Below are 20,298 nucleotides of genomic sequence, written 5' to 3'. Positions count from 1 at the left end.
CCTGGGGATATGGTACAGTTTAGGTAGGGCAATGCCTCACGCTCTGGATCCAATCCCCAGCATTGTATAAAACCAGGTATGGTGCTGCATGGATACACTAAGGAGATGAATGCAGAAAGACCAGAAGTTCAAGGTCATCCCTGGCTACACAGTGGGGTTGAGGCAGCCTTAGATAAGTGAGACCCTGTCACAGAAACACCAAAAACCAAAGCCGGACCCTGGAAACAAATAAAAAGGGGGGGGGGCCTGATTAGAGAGCTACTATATGTAAAACTTGTAATGGTGAAGGATATTCTTACTGATAATGAATGATTAATGCTGGTGTTAATAGAAATTGCATGAAAAATTATGTAACTATACAATGTGAATAATTTATGAGTAAGAATAATGCTTAATTATAAGCATAAATTGTACCAATTGTATCATATCATTAATGATCGTAAAATAATACTGAATGTAAGAGATTATGTGGCTGAAATTATATAAACCATAACATACCACATTGAAAGATACAAGGGGGCTCATAGAGACTGAAGCACCAAAGAACATGCATGCGCTGGACCTAAGCCCCCTACACATATGTAGCAGATGTGCAGCTTGGTCATCATGTGGGTCCTCTAACAATTGGAATAGGGGCTGTCTCTGTCTGACTTTGTTGCCTGTCTCTGGATCCCTTTCCCCTAGCTGGGCTGCCTCATCTGGCCTCAGTAGGAGAGGATGTGCTTAGTCCTGCTGAGATTCTGTGCCAGGGTGGGTTGGTACCTTTTGGGCACCCCCCCCTTCTCTGAGAAGGAGACGGGGGAATGCGAGGAAGGGGGTGTGAGGGTGGGCATGGAAGGAAGGAGAAGACTTCGAACAGGCTGTAAAGTGATTAAATAGATAAATTAATGAAAAAAAAAAAAAAAAAAGATCCGAAGTCAACGGAATGTAGGGGGGGAAAGCATAAAGATTTGTTAGTGTTCTCCCTCTTGGGCTGGAGGGACCGTGTTCTAATGAGCTGATGTGAACGTTGTTCTCTGGAGGTTTGCCTCATGGAGTGTTCATGACAAGATGCTACTCATAAACATTATTCATTCTCCTTTATCCGTTTTTTAAAATTTGCCAAGGAACATCCTAATATTCACCATATTCGAGCAGAATTTTCTACTGTAGAAAGAATATGCTGACCAACTGACTAAGGTATTCTAGTCCCTCTAGCACTTATTCCTTTCCTTTAAAGTGTAATTTCTGAAATTGAAAAATTGTAAGGCTTATAAAACAGTAATTGACAAGCAGAAAATTAAAATCCAAAGTCTGTGGCTTAGACACAGCTTCCTCTAATACCCCAGGAGTAAGACTTTTGTTGTTGTAAATTACTTCATTTCTCCTCTGGATAGCTGGCACTCGGAAATGTTTTCTTCCTGACCTTGTTTTGAGGGACTTTCTTATGAATTCATTCAGAATGAGCTAACAAAACCTAGTTTCTAAATACACAAAGCCGGGACCCAATCCTTTCATGCAGAAGCCATTTTTCTTTGCTTGTCTTTTGTTAAGACTTTTATGGCATCAAATGTTATGTTTTGTAAAAAGTGTAAGCTTTGTCTACCATTCACGGAGGACAAGACATCAATTTGTAAAGAATTGTGTGTAGCGCCGAACTCACTGCGTTCCGTGCTTTATGCAGCCCGATGAAGAAGCACCACTCATGTCTGTGTGAACTGTATTACTTTTTACATCCACTTCCTCTTTCCAGGAATAAAGTAGAGAAGAAGACAGTATTAGTTCGGAGTGTGAATGTGTATGCAGTGCTACAGAATTTAAGATATCGAGCACAGGGGGGCAGGGCTAACATGAATTAGACGGGCTCATTATGTTGGTTTCTTACAATTATTGTCTATTTTCAGACTCAAAACAATTCCTGATGTGAAAAGTTAGTTCCCAAACATGAGCAATCTTGGGCCTTCTGTGAGAAATTTTATTAGAAAGATTCTCCTTAATGGAGGACAGCTGGATTTCTTTGAAAAATGCTTCTCTGAAGGGACTTAGAGAGAAAAGAAAGATCTCGAGCTTTAGACTTTGTAATGAAATCATTATTTTATAATCAGAAAAGACAATATCCCAAACTATTGTTGAAACCTATAGATAGATGCATAACTTTCATATCTTTGAATTAAGGTTTTGCTTAGAGGGACTGAATTTTTTTTTTTTAAATTTAAGGCAGATGAGTTTGATTTATTTGAACTAATTTTTTTGAGGTTCTGAAGATTGAGCCTTGGGTCTCAAATGTGCCAGGCAAATGCTCTACCCCTGAGCAACATCCCCAGTGTCCATTGTATTTTGAGGCATGGTCTCACTATGTTAGAGCACCCCAAATGATAACATTTTTAAGAATAATTTTTGATGGTACAAATATTGTAGTGAATATTAATACAGAAATCTAGTTGACTATGGGGTTAAGGTTGTAAATATCCTCATACTAAAAAATAACTTTTTCCCTAACAAAACTAAAAATTTATTCTCTTACTCTTTCTTGGAGATAGAGTTAATCTTTCTGTTGACAGATATTACCAGAAATAAAGATTCTCTAAAACACTCACATAGTCACCTACTTCCTCTTTCATTAAAGGAATGTGGGATTCCTTTGTAGCATACGGAATGCTGTAAAACAGGTTCTATGTGCAGAAATATCTCTGGGAGAGGCTGGGAACCAGGAACATCGCATTTATTCAAGAGTCAAAGGAACATGCCTCTAACTCCATTCTCCAAAGTAGTTTTTGACGTCAGAAGCCAGATGAGACTCAATAGCTTTTTGAGATGAAATTAATGTATAACAAAGAACCTCAGTGGTATATGTGAATGCCATTTCAGTCGCCAGATCCACTGACTAGACTAGTGCACACAAGTCCTTTATATCTGATGCCAGTGACAGTGGTCGGAGAAGCTTCAGTAATTTGCTTCCTTTTTTTTTTTCTTTCCAAAATTTAATATCCCCAGTAGTTAAGTATGATACAAGGTTAGAATGCAAATCTGCATATGGCTTTAGTATTAAATTTATCTCTGGCTTGGGAGAAATGCTAATTTCATGGAGATTATTAGCAGCGTCCCTCGTACTACAATTCTCAGTATCACTGGCAAAGCTTAACATCTCATGAGAGAGTCCACATGCATTTCTCTGTTATCTGTTCTGACGGATGATGTCAGTTTGTTCTGGGAAATTATAATTTGATTATTTCTGTTTTTATCTTCATACTTGAAGAAGAAAATATTCCTCCTGACTTTTGTATTGCAGAAATTGAACCCAAGGCCTTAGGCATGCTGGATAGGAATTCCGCCACCAGCCCACACTTCAGTTCAACAACTCTTTAAATATGGCTCTAGAGGAGTGACTCTTTTTTAGCATTGTCTGAAATTAAATAAAGACTTAGAAGGTGTCCTGTCCTTGCTTTCTTGCAAATGTTTTCCTCTGGCTCAGTTCAATGATCAACTATCAATAAACTACTAAAATAGACAAAGGCACCATATTGGCATTTATTCTTAGGCCAGACAAGGCTTGGTTTTATGGGTACTATCCAAACATGGTTTCAGAAGTTAGATAAAATGGATTTACATTCCCTGAGACAACATAAATTTGCAGGCACAAATGAATAAAGAAATGAACACGTGTAAGATCAGCATTTGGGGCCCAGTGTGACTGAGGTGACTTCTGAAAAATAAGAATCCAAACTAATGACACATATAAACCAGTTTATTAGATTGTCAGTGATACTTTGAGACAAGTTCAAGTTATTTTATTTTACTTCATATAAACAGAGGAAGGGAGGGAAGTTGTAAATTTCAAGCTTTGTTTAGCATGTGTGCAGTTAGCATCCACAGAAGCACCATCGGGTTATGGAGGAATTAGCACCACAGGATTTTAGGACCTAACTGTGAACATGCATCACTGAAAAATTTGGAACATGAAAACTGAATCAGTATGTGTTATGGTCCATTAGAAACAATACAAGGCAATTTCTGACTCTTTTCATACAGTACAATACAGTCACAACCGATGAGAACCTTTGAAATACAATACAGGACAAAACCCACCTTGTACCCTGTTAACACTAAAGCAGTTACAGATTATAAAAAAGTGTTTCTTATATGAGGCAGTGGATTGAAACGATCCACTCTCCTCAGAATTTAAATTCAGAGTTAAATAGTTACATGATCTCTTAGGAAAGTATTTTCAACGCTACATGTCTTCTCCCTCAACTCTGGCAAACAGCGATTGGGAAACTGAAAGGCTTAACGAGACACCCCCACCGCACCCCACCTCCCCAGCAAACCCAGCTGCGCCCTCCAGTGTGGTGGAGGCTTGCCGCTCAAGGTCAGTGTGAAAATGATGCCAATGGTGGTGATATCTGTCTGTCCTTCTGGGCAGGAATGCCAAGTGCAGAAGCCTTGCACTCATGATGAACTTCGGTTCATTTCTTTCACCAAATGCCTTTTTTTCTGGAGTGGAACATAAGGGGTTTAGTCCTTATTCCTCAACTGTTTTTGTAGGATCATAGGGCTGTTCCTTATGCTTGGTCTGACAACAGTGAAAAAGGCTGGGATTCGCTCTGGATTTAGGGCAATTTGTGAGCTAAAGAAAAAATATTAATTTAAATTTAGCAAATAAGAAATTTTAAAGGGAGGTCCACTAGTTTTACAGTACAAACCCACTACTAATATAATTGAAAACCTTTCTGGCAGAAAACATGTAACAAACCCTCCAGTTTTAGCCTAGGCCAATTTCGGCAAATGAAGATACTGTGTAAGAAACGTGCAATAAGCATTGATACAGGTATATTCGGATCTCAAAGTACTGATATCATGGAAAATATAATTTTACTCACCAAGAGAAGAATATACCTGGAAATATTTATGCAGACACAGGAGTCAATCATGTATCTGCCTCACATCTAATCTGGAGTAGTGATAACAGGGTCATTTAGGAAGGAGTACTCGGTACGGCATGGCAGCAATGTTATCTTGGCTATATTTAACAGTGAAACATGTTTGAAAATAGAATCAGTCCTGTATGTTAAGTTTACAATTCACCATGTCTATACTTGTAATACATGCGTTTGTTTTCCAAGTTTCTAAAAATCCCATGAGGACCAACATCTTTCAGAACAACACTCTAACAGTAAACAAACGTTCTAAGGGGATACTTAGCATCACAAAGGTTGAGAGAAGCCTGTTACTTTGCATCACAAAATACTCAATAGGTCTACACTGAAGATTGTTCATGCCTTGACAGTAACACACCTTTGGGTTAATATATCTTATTTTAAAAAGAAAACAAAGACAGAAACCAAACAGTTGACACAGAAGTTGCTTTGAGTCTTCCTGGGTAAGGAAGACCTGATGAACTTGATTCTTTTCTATATCATGAAGTGATGCCTCTGTCTAGGAAACATTTACATTTATTAAAAGACTTAAAACTAGAAAGAGAGAAAGGGCTAAAGTGTAGAAAGATTTAAAAATAAGTAACATCATGGAAAACATTTTCTTAAAATATTTAGGTACACTTCACAAACAAAAAAGGAAAATATTAGCCTATCACTTTTATGTTGGCAGATGTTAAGGGTCAACATGCAAGGGTTGGTACTCTTGAAAAAAATATTGTGTTTTTTCTGCTGACTAAATCCATTGTATAAATCAACCACTGATTTCCCCAAGAGGGAGCGTATATATACCAGCACATCTACAGGAATGATTTAAGTTAGATAAATTCACCAAATCAGGATGACTTGAGCAAAGAAGAAGCAAAATGGATTTTTAATACTTTATGGTTATATTTAAAAAGTTCAATCAAAACAAAACAAAGCTATGATAGGCTAGTTTAATAGTTCTGATTGCCCTTTTACTTGACAATCATTTTAAGATAAGGTAGAGCTAATAAAAAATAACATTTAACAAGTAAAAGAGGTCTAAATTTTTTTCACTTAAAGTCTTTAAATTTTACATAGTAGTTTCAAATGATTATATGTCAACTTAGACAGGTTTACCATTTTCACATATACTTTTTTTCTATTTTCATTTCTGTATTATTCATTGTTTATAATATGTAACACAATTTTCTGTTAAATTAAAATAGTTTACTTTGTCATTTTATAGTCTATGTGGCTTTAGAAAAATGTATAACTAGGGTAAATTTATAAAAGGATAAAGAATACTTTAAGGGATTTTTAGACAAATTCTATGCAGATAAGTAGTTAGCTCCAGATAATAAAGTGCCTTCTTTTTTTCAGGTAATTTTTTTCACTAAAATATTTTAAGGCTTTGCAAGAAACCCAACACTATCACAAGCTTAATAGTCATGGGTACTCTGTTATTAATTACCAATCTTCTGTAGCTCTTATGCCATTTAAATTTTCAATATAGATGGCAATTTTTAATAGTTAGGAGTTAAAAGTTATGAATTTGCATCAATTCTGAGTATATTTTGAAGGGATGGGAAATGAGTGCTTTCTAAATGGTGTGATTTATATGTAAGACTCAGAAGGTGTTCGTGGCCGATGAACTTCAAAAAAAATTCAACAGATTTTTCAAACTGTGGCAAGTGGGCCCATTTTTTAAAAATATATTTGTTCATAGATTTTATTTTCCTTCATTTAAAATGTTTGTGCAGCCTTAAGTAGGGAAGGCTAGAGAAACCAATGGTAAATTATTCAGATACAGGCAGATAGATGCCTTCTATCACAGTAAGTTTATGCATAATCTGTGCTGGTGCCAACTTCTAAGGTTAGCATTTACACCCACTTTGCTTACAGCCCATTGCATATCACAGTAAAATGCCTGTGACTGAACAGAATTTTATCTATATAGGAACCATACCCATATAGAAATCCAGTTATTATACATTTTATTTCCTTTGGGAGAATATGGGTGTGTTTAAAGCATATTTATATATTTGATTGCGTGGAAAAAAATCTAGATTTTAGGATAAATTATGACTATCTAGATATCTATTGAATTATTTGAAATCAAGAAACATACTTAAAATATTTGACTATTTGGCTGCTTTTTTTTTTTTTTTTTTTTTTTTTTTAAGAATTTTAACAAGAAAACTGCTGACATTTACATCAGCACAAGAGTACATGGTCACGACACCCAGTGTCCATGTTTTCCTGACAATCACTGGACTCTTTTAAACTGTTCTTTGAAGGTGCTGAGGTTGGGACAGCAGAAGAGAGAAGTCAGGGGAGAATGATCTATGTGGAACATTCCGCATCACGAAGCAAACAGGAGTTAACGGTGGGAACAAAGTGCTAGTTTTAGGGTTGGGTTTGGTTTTGGATCTAAAGCCTAGTAACGGTAATTCTAGGGTTAAAAAAGTCAAAGTGGTATAAACCGTTATAATTGCACATTCCTCTTTCAAAGTGCCACAAGTTACCATATATTTTTCTAAAATGCACACAACTCTACTTTTTCAAACTCTAAGTACGTATATAGGTTCATCTTTTGTGTACTAGTACAAACATCACGAATATAACCAGGAAGATGAAGTATAACTGTTCAAAAAACAGTATAGTGTTTTTAAAGTGGTAACTGTTGAGAGCCTGCGTCTTTAGAGGATTCACGTCCAATGTAATGAAAACACTGCACAGAACCTGACCACACCCGGAGAGCTTGTTTAAGTAAACGTTAGCAATACTTTGCCATGCAATGCACAGAAGTCTTACGCTTTAAAAAACATATTGGTTTAGCTATTATTTTCTGTCCATTTGACTACATATTATAGTTACTCTCTTTATCACAAAAGCCACTCTATGATCTGTTCACCAAGTTTGGAAAACAGTATTAAATATTGAGGTTTCCCACCTTAACTGCTCATTTTTATGAAGTTCAGCAAAAATGTGCGATATTGATTTTACATAATCCTATCTCTTTTATTTAAATAGAATCACTAAATGGAAGTGTGTTTTAGATGTTATATTTTGACCAACTCTAAGGATAAAAGGACACTGGAGACCAAAGCATGAAAATATGGAACAAATCAAAGAATTGTATGTTAGTTCCCCATATTGCTGAATTCCCATTTCATCAGGTAAGACTTAAAGATGGCTCTCTACCATGTATTAACTGTATTAATATATAGCTGAAATACTGGCATGCATACAAATTTAAATTTTGAATATTTCTACTATTTCTGAGTGTAATGAAATTAAAAGAGGTTGTTTCTTTGAAAACTGAGTTAAAACTTTACATCATTCAGGGGAAAGTGAGAATGTAAGATCAGTAGTCACAGTGTAGGAGGCTGCCAGAGGCTAACTGGGCAGAGTGCAGTGAGAAGGCTGGCTGGAACATCAAAGTAAAACTGCTAAAATAGCATCAATCCACTGTCACAGAACATTAAATGGCTCTCCGAAAGGATCACTTCCTTTTTCTACAGTTTAAGACTCTCCTTCTACAACAGTGGATCTTAGCCTCCCAGTGCTGTGCCCCTTTGATGCAGCCCATTACGTCGTGGTGACCCCTTCAACCATATAATTACTTCGTTGCTACTTCAGAGCTGTAATTTTGCTACTGTTATGAATTGTAATGTAAATTTCTAACATGTGACCCCAAAGGGGGTTGCGACCCACGGGTTGAGAACTGCTGTTCTATACTCTAAGACTGCCTTAATAAAAGGTGTCTGGAAGAAACGTCCAGCTATATAAACCTTTCATCTTTTGTGGCTAGACCAGGAGACAGAAACTGATATGGTAGTCTTCAGAGGAAACTGACATTGAAAAATTTGAAAATATAGTCAAATCAGAAAGGCTCATGCATGGTAAACCATTGCTAATACTCTCCTTCCTCCACCAACCACAGTCCAGTACACTGACGGGTTAATCACAGGACAGACAGACATCTATTCACAAGATCTTTTTACAGTTTCTGTGCATAAAAATTATTCCCTTTACTGTTAAGTATCTGGTTTTGATAGTTTTAGCATTTAAAATCTGTTACGGCAATACTTAAACACTGAAATGCACGAAATTCTTAATCAAAACTGCAGACACAGAAAGTCCACATTATATATAATACTCTAACTAATTTAGCTGATGATTTAATGCCCCAAATAGTTTAGTAGTGTGAAGTCTTTCTTGCTAATCCACATTTTTGACAATGTAGAAGCTACACGATTGACTTTACCTAGAAGATAGCTTGTGGTAGCAATTCTATACATCGTCAGAAACACTGACCATCTGCAGGAAACCATCCCCACTATATTACCTAATCTTGTCTTTAGCTGTTACGTTTACAGAATTTTCATTTGTCCAATTCCTCACAGCAGTTATAGTATGCGTTTCTCGCTGTATCTGGAGGAGGCTGGCAGCACTCATCAATCGCGTGGGTAGTGGTGGGATTGCACAGAGCTCGTGAGAGTGGGCTGCAGCCTCTCTCCTCTGTAGGTAGTGATGTACAACCCTATGGCAAGCACATTTTATCATCCTTGGGGCCAAAGACAGGATCTTGCATTCTGCCCTAATAATCAGACCCAGCAGAGGATGGAATGTGCCTGAGTTAATGTATGAGAAGCAGGACTGAGAAAATAGACTCACAGTCTTTATGTTATACCTCCCCTAGCAGTCTCTCCATGAGGAGCTGAGCTGGCCTCCACTGCACTATGGTAGGTGGCATTACTACCCGATTAACAGCACAGCCCTATTCACTCTCAAGTTACCATGACACAGCCCACCAGTTTACTTTCCAGAGTACCAGTGACACCACTGACTACAATCGTCCCTAGAACTCGGAATTATTCGTCTTTACCTTTGCCAGGTGTTGTAGTTAAAGGCGAACTGCTGCATATAGTAGCCCATACTTTCCTGGAGCTAATTCAGGCCCCAGTGAATCAGGAAAAGAAGCCACACAGCTGCAGCCCACTAGCATGAATATGGAGGCTCTCAGAGGGAAGGAGAGACAGCGACACATGTGTATGCGTTGGGATCTGAGAGCTGCGGTTCAAGAAGGCAAGCGAAGCCCCCAGAGAAGTGATTTCCCTGGGCTGCGTGGCTTTTGAGGTTAGACTACATGACACCAACAATCCTTTCGAGCTCTAAAGTCTTTATTGTGCTAACTGGTTCTTCCACTGACCAAGTGGGAATCTGGGAGACACTGAAAATTGATTTTCTTTTCAAGAAAAAAGGTGAGTTAAGCCTTAAGAGTTTGGCGGCTCAGAGCTCTACATAGCTCTGAGTATTAAATGTTCTCTTTAAATAATCACTATCCTTTCTCTGGCAACAATTTTACAAAAAAGCAGTTTAAATCCTGAATCATCCTGTTTAAGTCACAACAACAGTATGTGGCTAGGATTTATATTGTCAATTAAATTAGTGTTTAGGAGGCTGGCCTACGCCCACAAGTTTCTATGACTTCACTGGTTAAAGACCAGGTCACTTCATGCCCTCATTTCCCACTGTTAAGAGAGGAAGGTGAACTATTGCTTGTGAAAGCCAGGGTTGTAGTTTTAACTATGATTAGTGATAAGACGTCTTTTGACATTAAGTTTGAAAGTTTAACTTAAAGTCACTTCATATGCATATAAAACCAGCAGTGTCAGTGACGCCATGTTGACTAAGAAGCAATAATAACAAAATGTGAGGCAAAGATTGGGAAGTTGATTCTTTGGGGTGATGGGCATTCAATTGAGGGCCCTGCATGTGCTAAGCTCATGTTCAAGCGCTGAGCCAGAACCTCTAGCCCCATAAAATGCTGTCTGTTTTTTTTCTTTCCTGAACAAAGGAAGGGAGAAAGGTACTTACTATAGTAGCAACTATGCTTAGGCTTCTCAAAAACCCTCTAAGCAGGATACATGCACCAAAAAACGAAGTTTTTAATTCTCTAGTTCACAACCCCTGATGTCTTTCCCTTCCTCACATTTAGCTGATATCATTTCTCATATTCAAATACCAAGAGGGGCTATATCCTCATTTTTCCATCTGGCAAGAAACATTATCAGCAGTTAATTAAAATTAATTACTACAACTAAAATGATGATGGACTGTTTAGAGATTGTCCAAAAGAAGCTAGCAGTCTTTAGAATTGAGACTATATCCTTGAGGCTTATTATGATGGCTCTGTAGGTTTTCCTTACAGGTTAAATTCTACTAATAAGGTTCTCTTGGTAATTCAAATCCAACTGGCCTGTTAAAAATGAGAAATACAACGTAGGCCAAATTCTACATGAAAGTAGGTCACATTAAGAAGAAGCTTCATTTCAGTATTTTTGGAATTATCAGACTGAAATATGAATAGTGAAAGCTGGAGAGAAATAAGTATGAGCAGGTAAGGCAGGCAGGCAGGCAGGCAGGCAGGCAGGCTGGCTCAGTGGGCAAAGGCATTTGCTGTTTAAGCCTGGTGACCTGAGTTTGAGCCCAGAACCCACCTAAAGATGCATGGAGAGAAATGACTCTCTGCAGTTGTCCTCTGCCCTCCACATGTGCACCATGGCATGCATGTCCACCTCCAGATATCTCAAACACACACACACACACACACACACACACACACACACGCGGAGAGAGAGAGAGAGAGAGAGAGAGAGAGAGAGAGAGAGAGAGAGAGAGAGAGAGAGAGAGAGAGAGAGAGGTATTTAAGAAAGAGCAACAAAGGATTGTAGGGGTACTTAGCGGTACACAGGGACGTACAAGGAATGAGAACACAAGTGGATATGAGATTTGGAGAATTAAAATAATAGTAAGTTTTACTAATATTCTCTCACCACTCAGGCTACATTTTTATCTCATTAGGGTACCTTTTCCCATGAACTGATATAAGCATTATGTTGCTATATGGCTCTTTTCTATGGCCAAATAATCATTTAAACACTCAATGATGTGCCGTCCTTCTCTAATGGATGGGAGTGGCTGTTACGTATGCGGCTGCTATGTGACAACATGCTGATTGATCTCTCTGTGTTCCCAGTGTTGAAGGTGGAGGTAGGTAAAGTCGCAGGGCAGGGTCACATTCAGTTATTTATAGGACAAAGATAGAACTCTTGCAAAAGACAGCAGATGACAAAGCCTTTCACCCTATAGGTGCATTTGAGTATAGAGTGGCACCCCAGAACCAGAATAATATTTGCTCAAATTCACTGCTGCTGCCAGATCTTCACCGACTCAGAGTAAAATGGCAGAACTTAGGTTAAGAAATCATTAGGATGTTTAGGAAAAGCCAGGTGCAATCTCGATGTCAACCTCGATGTGCTTACTCATTCATGACTTAGATAACTTGCCCTTGGGATTCTAGATCAAACCGAATTTCTAACTATAAAATTGAGTTTCCAAGGTCCATGTTACATCCTCTACAATGCACAACAGCTGCCAAGGTATCATTATGTTGGTAGACATTGGAAGTGTTATTTCTATTGTCTTTCTTTAAAAGGCAAAGTTAGGCCCCACGATGGCCTTGAACTTGTCGTTCTCCTGCCTCAGTCTCCCCGATACTCGGATTGCAGGTATGCAGTGCCAGGGTGTTCTGATAAGATAGACTCTATAATAAGTATCTCCTCACCTGGGATTACTTTTAACGTTTACTCTGTGAAGTCACAGCATAACTATATGTAAAAGAAACGAGTTTAATGGCTACTGGTGATGGCTGATGGGCTCTCACCCATGTTCTGTATTCAATAGAATAACTCAAGTGTCCCGAACAGTACTTCTTGATCCATACAGCCCCAGTTAAAGTGGGAGAGGTGTGTGAAACTTCCGGGCACTGCCACTTACTACTGGATAGTATTTTCTCGCCTCGTATTTTTATTATAGCTTTGCTGCTTAGACATTTACCAATTCAGATCTGTTTTTAAGAAGATACAAATAAAAAGAAACTACTGTGAAACTCAACAACATGGAATGATCTAACACAGATGGAAGAAAGCAAAAATTTAAAAATACACGTTAAGTTAAATAAAATTCTAGAATACACAAATATGTGGCAAATTATCAATGGTTGCTTCTGGAAATTAGGAAGGTAAGTGGGCTGTGGGCATGTTGGTTGGAAAAAGGTATACAGGAACTTTTGGGTAATGGAAATATTCCGTGTTTCCATATTCACTGAAACTGACTGAGTGGCAGAGCATTTGACACCACGTAAATTGTGTTTTAATCAAAAATTGAAAAGCATCACAGTGAAATACATCAAATATCCCTTCAGAAGTGTCAAAAGGTAGGTGTCATCTTTCTCTTCAAAGCTTGCCCTTCCAAACTCTCCCACAAAGAGCCACTCACTCTGGAATGGAATACAGGACTTATAGGGGACTACTGATACAGCAGGGCGCCACCCACTCAGAATGGACACTGATGCAGTGCAAGCAGGTGAGAGGGAAACAGGATTTTATGGCATGCTGCTTAGTACACAGCATTCCACATCTAGAAACCTTGGGATGCCACTGTGGGTCCTAATTTATGATTACCTCACTATTATAATTGGCCCATGTTCATTGGTTTCAAAGAGGTTGTACTTTTTGAGTCATCTATCTAATGGATGCTTAGTTTCCTACAGAAATAACCTTATTATGTGAAGATTAAAAGAAAATTACATTAGCTCTGAGAAGAAGATGCTACTCTGCCGGACAGAATTCGCTCACAAGTGACGCCAAACATTCATTTGTAACATTAAAGTTGCAACAGGATGCCAATCATTTCTCCAATCTATTCCTTTTGGTGATTTCAATTAAAACCTGCCAAAGGCTTTGCTGTCCCATATCTGTGTGTCATACAGAGATATCTAAAATAAGATTTTACTGTTCGAAATCACCTCCACCTGAGAGTAGAGGGAAAAAATGGAAAAGTACAAACAATGACCCTACACAATGACAGCTATAGTGTGGGTATGTTGAACAGTAAATGAATAACCCAGTTTCTGAAATTGCTATTCCTTACCTTGAAAAGTGGCTTCTTACTTGACATTACAAACGAAGATTGACTAAAAGGGAAAGCGTAGGCACACGCTTAATTAGTTTAAACCCCAAACAAAAGAAGGCTGACTCTCCTAACCTGTAATTATTATCATGGCTGTTAAAAAAAATGCATAAACAAAAGCTGATGTACTTATGATAAGAAGACAGCACAGGTTCCCAGCTGTAGCTTTCCTCTAACAGCTCGATGACTTAACAGTCCCTGTGTACCTCCAGAGGAAACAAGAAACAGTGACGCAATCGGCACACCAGTCACTGGACATTTTGGGTAGACATTTCTTGTAGTTTTTTAAGTTTCTAAGTGTCAAAAGGAAATAGCACCCCTGTGCGGGGATAAAAGAAAAAAAGATACACTTCAGATCACCAAGAGGGAGGGTGTCATCCAGCCCAAGAGCTGCACAGTGCTCTTCAGCCATTTCCGGGGCCCCAAACACTAGCTGTCCTTATATTCTGAGACCTAGGACCTTAGGAGTGGAGAGTTCCTCCTTTACAGGATTTAAAACGAGCCCCACACATAACCTTTCCACTTTTTTTTTTTTATCTGTTTGTTTGGGGGTAAAGTCGTAATTTTGTAGCACAGTCCTGCCTTGGTCTCCAGGGAGGCTGCGATCACAGGCGCATGTTACCACACTGGAATTGTAATAATGGTTTCAATTTTAGAATAAAGGAATGAGAAAATCTTGCGGTCGAGAGAAAACTACTCGGCGATATCGTAAATAAAACACATTCTTCCACTGATCCCGAACCAAAAGATGATCACTGGCTGATAGGGAAACCACTTTTCAAGATCTAGTGTGAGTTTTGAGGTGTGGTGTAGGTAGGTGGATTTGAAGGAGCTGCAAGACACCTTTGAGATCCCCTCCCCCTACTCTGCACTCCCCCCCCCCATTTATGAAGGTAAAGGGGAACCCTTCGGAATGAATCAAAGTTGGTGGCATATGCAGCAAGTAGATAATGGTTGTCAAGTCACAATGCTATCCATGCCAAGATGGTGAAGCATAAGGAGTAATTCTTTACTGCAGGGGCAACTGGTCTTCGACTCCTATGACCTACCTAATGCTTGGCTATTTACAGATGGGAACATTTTTTTAAATTTCTTAAACATAATCTTATTAGCTTTCTTAATGATGTCTTTGGATGAACAAAAAATTTTAATTCTGATGGATTCTCTTGAATACTTTTTTTCTTGTACAGTTAGTGCCTTTGGTTTTCTGTCCAAGCAATTTTCACTTATGCATCCATGTCCTTTTACAGATAACTGCAAGGCTCCGAAGATTAGAAGGAATTCAATTCCCTTGCCACTGCTACCTGGGAGTTCTTGGTGTTACAGTGAGGCCCACTCTTAATTCTGCATCACTTTGTTATACTTCCGGTGGAATCATGCATTTTTATGGGTTGGGAAATGGATAATGTTGTTCATATCTTAAGTGTTACTATGTGACAGATATTTTGCTACGGCTTCGTGCATCTTAGAATGTTTTATTTTCTTAAGGAGTATCTGGTCCACCAGCGGTTTTTTGCTCTGGAACTGACTCAAGTCCCTGGAGCCAAAAGATGGCCCAGATCATCAGCAAGTACAAACTGGATGTTGAATAAATAAATTTTCAGAACACCGTAAGTTAAAATTAAATGCCTCAAATCACACAACTGATAAGATCTGGACGTCCATCCAGTACTAGCTGACACCAATGTCTGTGCTAGCTAGGGCTTGAGTGCTTGAGAATTCAGGGGTCCTAGAACCCAGAAGGGGAATTAAAATCAGTGCTGAAGGGAGTGAAGGAAGTCGATGGCAATGACTCCTGTTTTATTCTTTTTATAGTAAAAGTCAATCGTGGAACTTCTATTAAGCTCTTCCTTCATAATCCTAATACACAGAACATTTAAAAAATGCAACTTACATATATCATATTTAAATATATGATAATTTATAAATATATGATAATTCTTGTAGATTAGGCCAACTTGCACATGAACTTTTTATGGCCATAAATATAAGGTCAGAATAATCCAATTTGCATGTAAAATTCAGAAATTAAGATGGCCAGTTCCTCAGCAATGCCGCAACTGTGGTAAACTGGGATACCAAGCACAGGGCCATTTATCTCCTGGGATTTCCCACTTCCAGCTTTGAGCACAGTGTTATTAATCCACTGAGGTGGAGCTATTTCTAATATGTGTTTCGTTCTTGCTCTAATGGAGATGATGTAATGATTTTGACTGACTTGGTGTGTAACCAAGGACACTGCAGCACTCTGGAGTCTTCACCATTCACTGTAAATACGCATGAAGCCAAAAGAGATGCGGGCTCTTGAGCAGGCTAGATAAAAATCTGACGCTACCTTCAAACAGAGCTTTGGAGCAGAGTCTGCCTTCAGTTTATTAGGTGGCCACTTATAAATCTCCTGTTCATAAGAGCACAGGCTAATGGTATGCATGTATGAATAAAACATCATATTAAAAAACAGATACAATAGAAAAAAGTGAACATAGGGAAAATATTCATCAGTTGATTTATTAGACCCACTATGCAAATTAGGTAGTTAAATTCACGATGCAGGTGCAATGACAAGAGGTGACAGGAGGACAAAAAGAGATCAGGCTGCTCAGGCAAAGATTAATGCATGTTTGAAGCTAGGCTTCTGAACTGACAGCCAGGATCCAGTTCAGGGATGTGTGTACTGACAGGGCTACCAGAGCACTGAGCTGTGTGTTTTCTGTCAGGGTTTAAAACCAGCATAAAGTGAGTGAAGACCTGAGCCTAAGGACCACGTGAAAACAAGAAAATGCCCACACAGCAACAGGCTGGTTGATCAGTGGAATCGAATCGAAGACCCAGATATGAATCCACACACATATGGTCACTTGATTTTCAACAAAGAAGCCAAATCCATTCAATGGAAAAAGGATAGCATCTTCAACAAATGGTGCTGGTCTAACTGGAGGTCTATGTGTAAAAAAAATGCAACTGGACCCATATTTGTCACCTTGCACAAAACTCAAATCCAAGTGGATTAAAGACCTCAACATAAAACCAGAGACACTAAGTCACTTAGAAGAAAAAGTGGGAAAGAGCCTGGAACATATTGGCACAGGAGACAACTTCCTGAACAGAACACCAACAGCCCAGGCCTTAATGTCAACAATTAATAAATGGGACCTCATGAGGCTGAGAAGCTTCTGTAAGGCAGGAGACACTGTCAAGAGAACAAAGCGACAGCCTACAGACTGGGAAAAGATCTTCACCAACCCTACATCTGACAAAGGTCTGATATCCAAAATATATAAAGAACTCAAGAAATTAAACACCACCAAACCAAATAACCCAATTGAGAAATGGGGCTTGGAACTAAACAGCGAATTCTCAACAGAGGAATATCAAATGGCTGAGAAACATTTAAAGAAATGCTCAACCTCCTTAGTCATCAGGAGAATGCAAATCAAAACAACTCTGAGATTCCATCTTACACCCATCAGAATGGCTAAGATCAAAAACTCAAGCGACACCACATGCTGGCGAGGACATCCAATTGGGACTCTAGATGAGAGAAGCATGGGAGAATGGCAAAGTAGAAGGATCCAGAGGGTCCTAGAAACCTACAAGTAGAACATTATGATAGGCAGATTTGGGCCCAGGGGTCCCGCTCAAACTAAGGCACCAGCCAAGGACAATACAGGCGGTAAACTTTAAACCCCTACCCAGATCTAGCCAATGATCAGAACAGTCTCCACACTTGAGTGGAGAGTGGGATATGATGACTTTCTCACGTACTCTGGTGCCTCACATTTGACCATGTCCCCTGGAGGGGGAGACCTGGTGGCACTCAGAGGAAGGACAGCAGGTTACCGAGAAGAGACTTGATACCCTATGAGCATATACAGGGGGAGGTAATCTCCCTCAGGAACAGTCATAGAGGAGGGGAATAAGGGGAAAAGGGGAGGGAGGGAAGAATGGGAGGACACAAGGGATGGGATAACCATTGAGATGTAACAAGAATAAATTAATAATAAAAAATTAAAAAAAAAGATAAAGTGCCCATAATGCTAACTACTACCCACCCACTCCCTCCCTCCCTCCCTCTCTCTCTCTCTCTCTCCCTCTCTCTCTCTCTGAGCTAGTGCCTCATGTAGCCCAGGCTGGCCATGAACTTGTGTTCTCCTGCCTCTACCTGTGAATGCTGGAATTTCGGGCATGCACTGCCACATCTGGCTAGGATGCAGTTTCAGGAGCCCTTTAACTGCAAAAACTGTTTAATGTTTAAACTGTTTAAAATGTTTAAACTGACCAACTTTTGTTTTCAAGACTGTCATCTAAAATTTGTCTGTTATGAAGGTTTTAATTATCAGCGGGCTCATTAACACTTTGTTATTTATTATTATTAGGTAGGCTGGTGATTACAGCAAATCATGTTACCTGTCAGGGCCTCAGGTTTATATACCTAAAGGAGGGCTAGCAATAGGTAACTAATTTAAATCAGGAAAAAAATGACATTGAGCAGATGAAAGAACTCTGAAAATGATTTCCAGTTCTATCTATCTTATAATATAAAGTTCCATATCCTTTTTCCAGTCTTTAACTTAATTGGAAAATATTTAATAGTTAATGGAAAGTCACAGGAAAATGTTTAGGGTATATCTGTTTCTTATACCATGAATAACTCAATGAATCCCCGAGCAGTCGGCACTGCAATGCTCTATGAGAATTAGTGTATCTGCTGACTCATACAACCCGTGAAGAACCAGGCCTAGTCCACGTGGCTCTACAGTACCACAGTCATTATAGTAAAGAACACTGGTGGATGTTTGTAAGTTCTATTATATGAAAAGGAACCTGCGAGTATACAGTCAATGAAGTAAAACTTAAAGCGAGGCAGAATACAAAAGCCTAAGGCATGGAGAGCAAACATGCACAACATGTCACCACCTTGTGTCACCGAACTACAGAGACTATGGTAGCATCATATGATATGTCTTCATGGCAATGCATAATCATTGCTCATGCTTGCTGCTTAGGAACTCATTGCCACTCGAACACAGTAGGCATGAGATGAGACAGACTGCTGCCTTCATTCCTGGACACACAGGGAGATTTGGAATGACGAAGACAAGACTGTTGTCTAAAATAGCACTGTTGTATTTCTCTGCTTGCATGAGTGAGATATATTTAGAGCCCTGGCAGAACGTAAACAATCACATTGAAAGGATCAATTGCTAGACGTAAAATACAGATAATTAACGATAGTTTCAAACAGTCTCCTCATATGTATGAATGCACTGCCTGGAACGTGGCAGATAAATGAGATATCTGTTGGATGGATACAAGTTTGATTAAGCTCCAAAAGGTGTTTAGAATCAAGTAACATCGGGCATGGCACAAAGATGTCTTTAAGTAAAATTTAGAATGCTTAGGAAACAGAAGACCCCATTATCAAATTGCACGTTAATTTGCGAGGCATCTTTGAAACAAAAATGACATGGTATTCCCTAGCAGGTTTTACACGATCGCTTTCATTATCACTTGTCACCACTTAAAATTCTGTTAAGCACTGTGATTTCAAAGGCAGAAAAGGAACAGAGAGGGACAGTGGTGGTTAAGTGGAAAGAGATGATTTATGCAATCGGCACAGGGCAAGGCGTGGATGGGGATGCAAAGGGGGAAGGAAGAGGCTCTTTACACTTTATTCATGTCAAGGAGAGAAGAGTTTTTATATGGGAAACTAAGATTAAAGAATGTTTAATCAAGATTTAGGTTACATGTCTAAAAATCTCATCAAACTCTGAGAACTGCCTACTTAAAGCCTTTGTCTAGTTAAAACTTATACGCACGCACAGATGCACACATGTACGAGGTTAACCAAGGGGGCTGGGGAAATTAGAAGGAAGCCTGCAAAGCAGCCAGAACTAAATACATAGGATGCTACGGTAGAATGGCTAATGTCGGACACAACAGAGAGCAGTTGGAGACGATGGGGCCACAGAAGGAAGTTGACAGTTAACAAGTCTGATTGGCTCAAGGGGTACAGACATTAGAAGAGTCCAGAGTTCACATTTCCTGATCCGGTCCCCTCAAGTGATGAGTGAGAAAAATGGCATCCCCAGACTTAAGTGACTTGTCCTAGGCCCAGGCCCAGCTAGGAACTCAGGTCTGGCTCCTGAGCATAGTGCCCTAACCTGAATATAAGCAGTGTTATGCATCATGAGGTCAAAGGCCAGACCAGGAGGCTTTTACACTACACAGAGACTTGAAATAATAGTCCAAGTAATAAGTCCAGGTTCTTTGGATTTCTTAAATATAATAAATACAGCAAATAATTTAGCATTTAAATGCACTTTAGATTAAAGCTATGCTGTGTAACAAATTTACTATGGTTAACTTATCATTTAGAATT

The 20,298-nt window shown here is 39.0% G+C and overlaps 1 protein-coding gene across 2 annotated transcripts in view; it reads right to left on the bottom strand.

Annotated features, from left to right (window-relative positions):
• Positions 1-3,384: 3,384 nt before the first annotated feature.
• The window catches only part of Purg (purine rich element binding protein G), a 33,006-nt gene continuing 16,092 nt past the window's right edge, over positions 3,385-20,298 (bottom strand). Inside the window, exon 3 of one of the 2 annotated variants that reach the window (XM_051169391.1) lies at positions 3,385-4,603. In XM_051169391.1, the coding sequence (XP_051025348.1) occupies positions 4,499-4,603 (105 nt within the window). In that variant the 3' untranslated portion in view covers positions 3,385-4,498. Of the gene's footprint in view, positions 4,604-13,878; positions 13,921-20,298 lie in introns of those variants that run through there. The other variant, XM_051169392.1, reaches the window with a different exon arrangement.

The sequence above is a fragment of the Acomys russatus genome, chromosome 27 (genome assembly GCF_903995435.1).
Source record: "Acomys russatus chromosome 27, mAcoRus1.1, whole genome shotgun sequence".
Lineage (NCBI taxonomy): Eukaryota > Metazoa > Chordata > Mammalia > Rodentia > Muridae > Acomys > Acomys russatus.
Note: the sequence above shows the minus strand (reverse complement) of the source record. Positions and strands in the feature narration are given on the sequence as shown.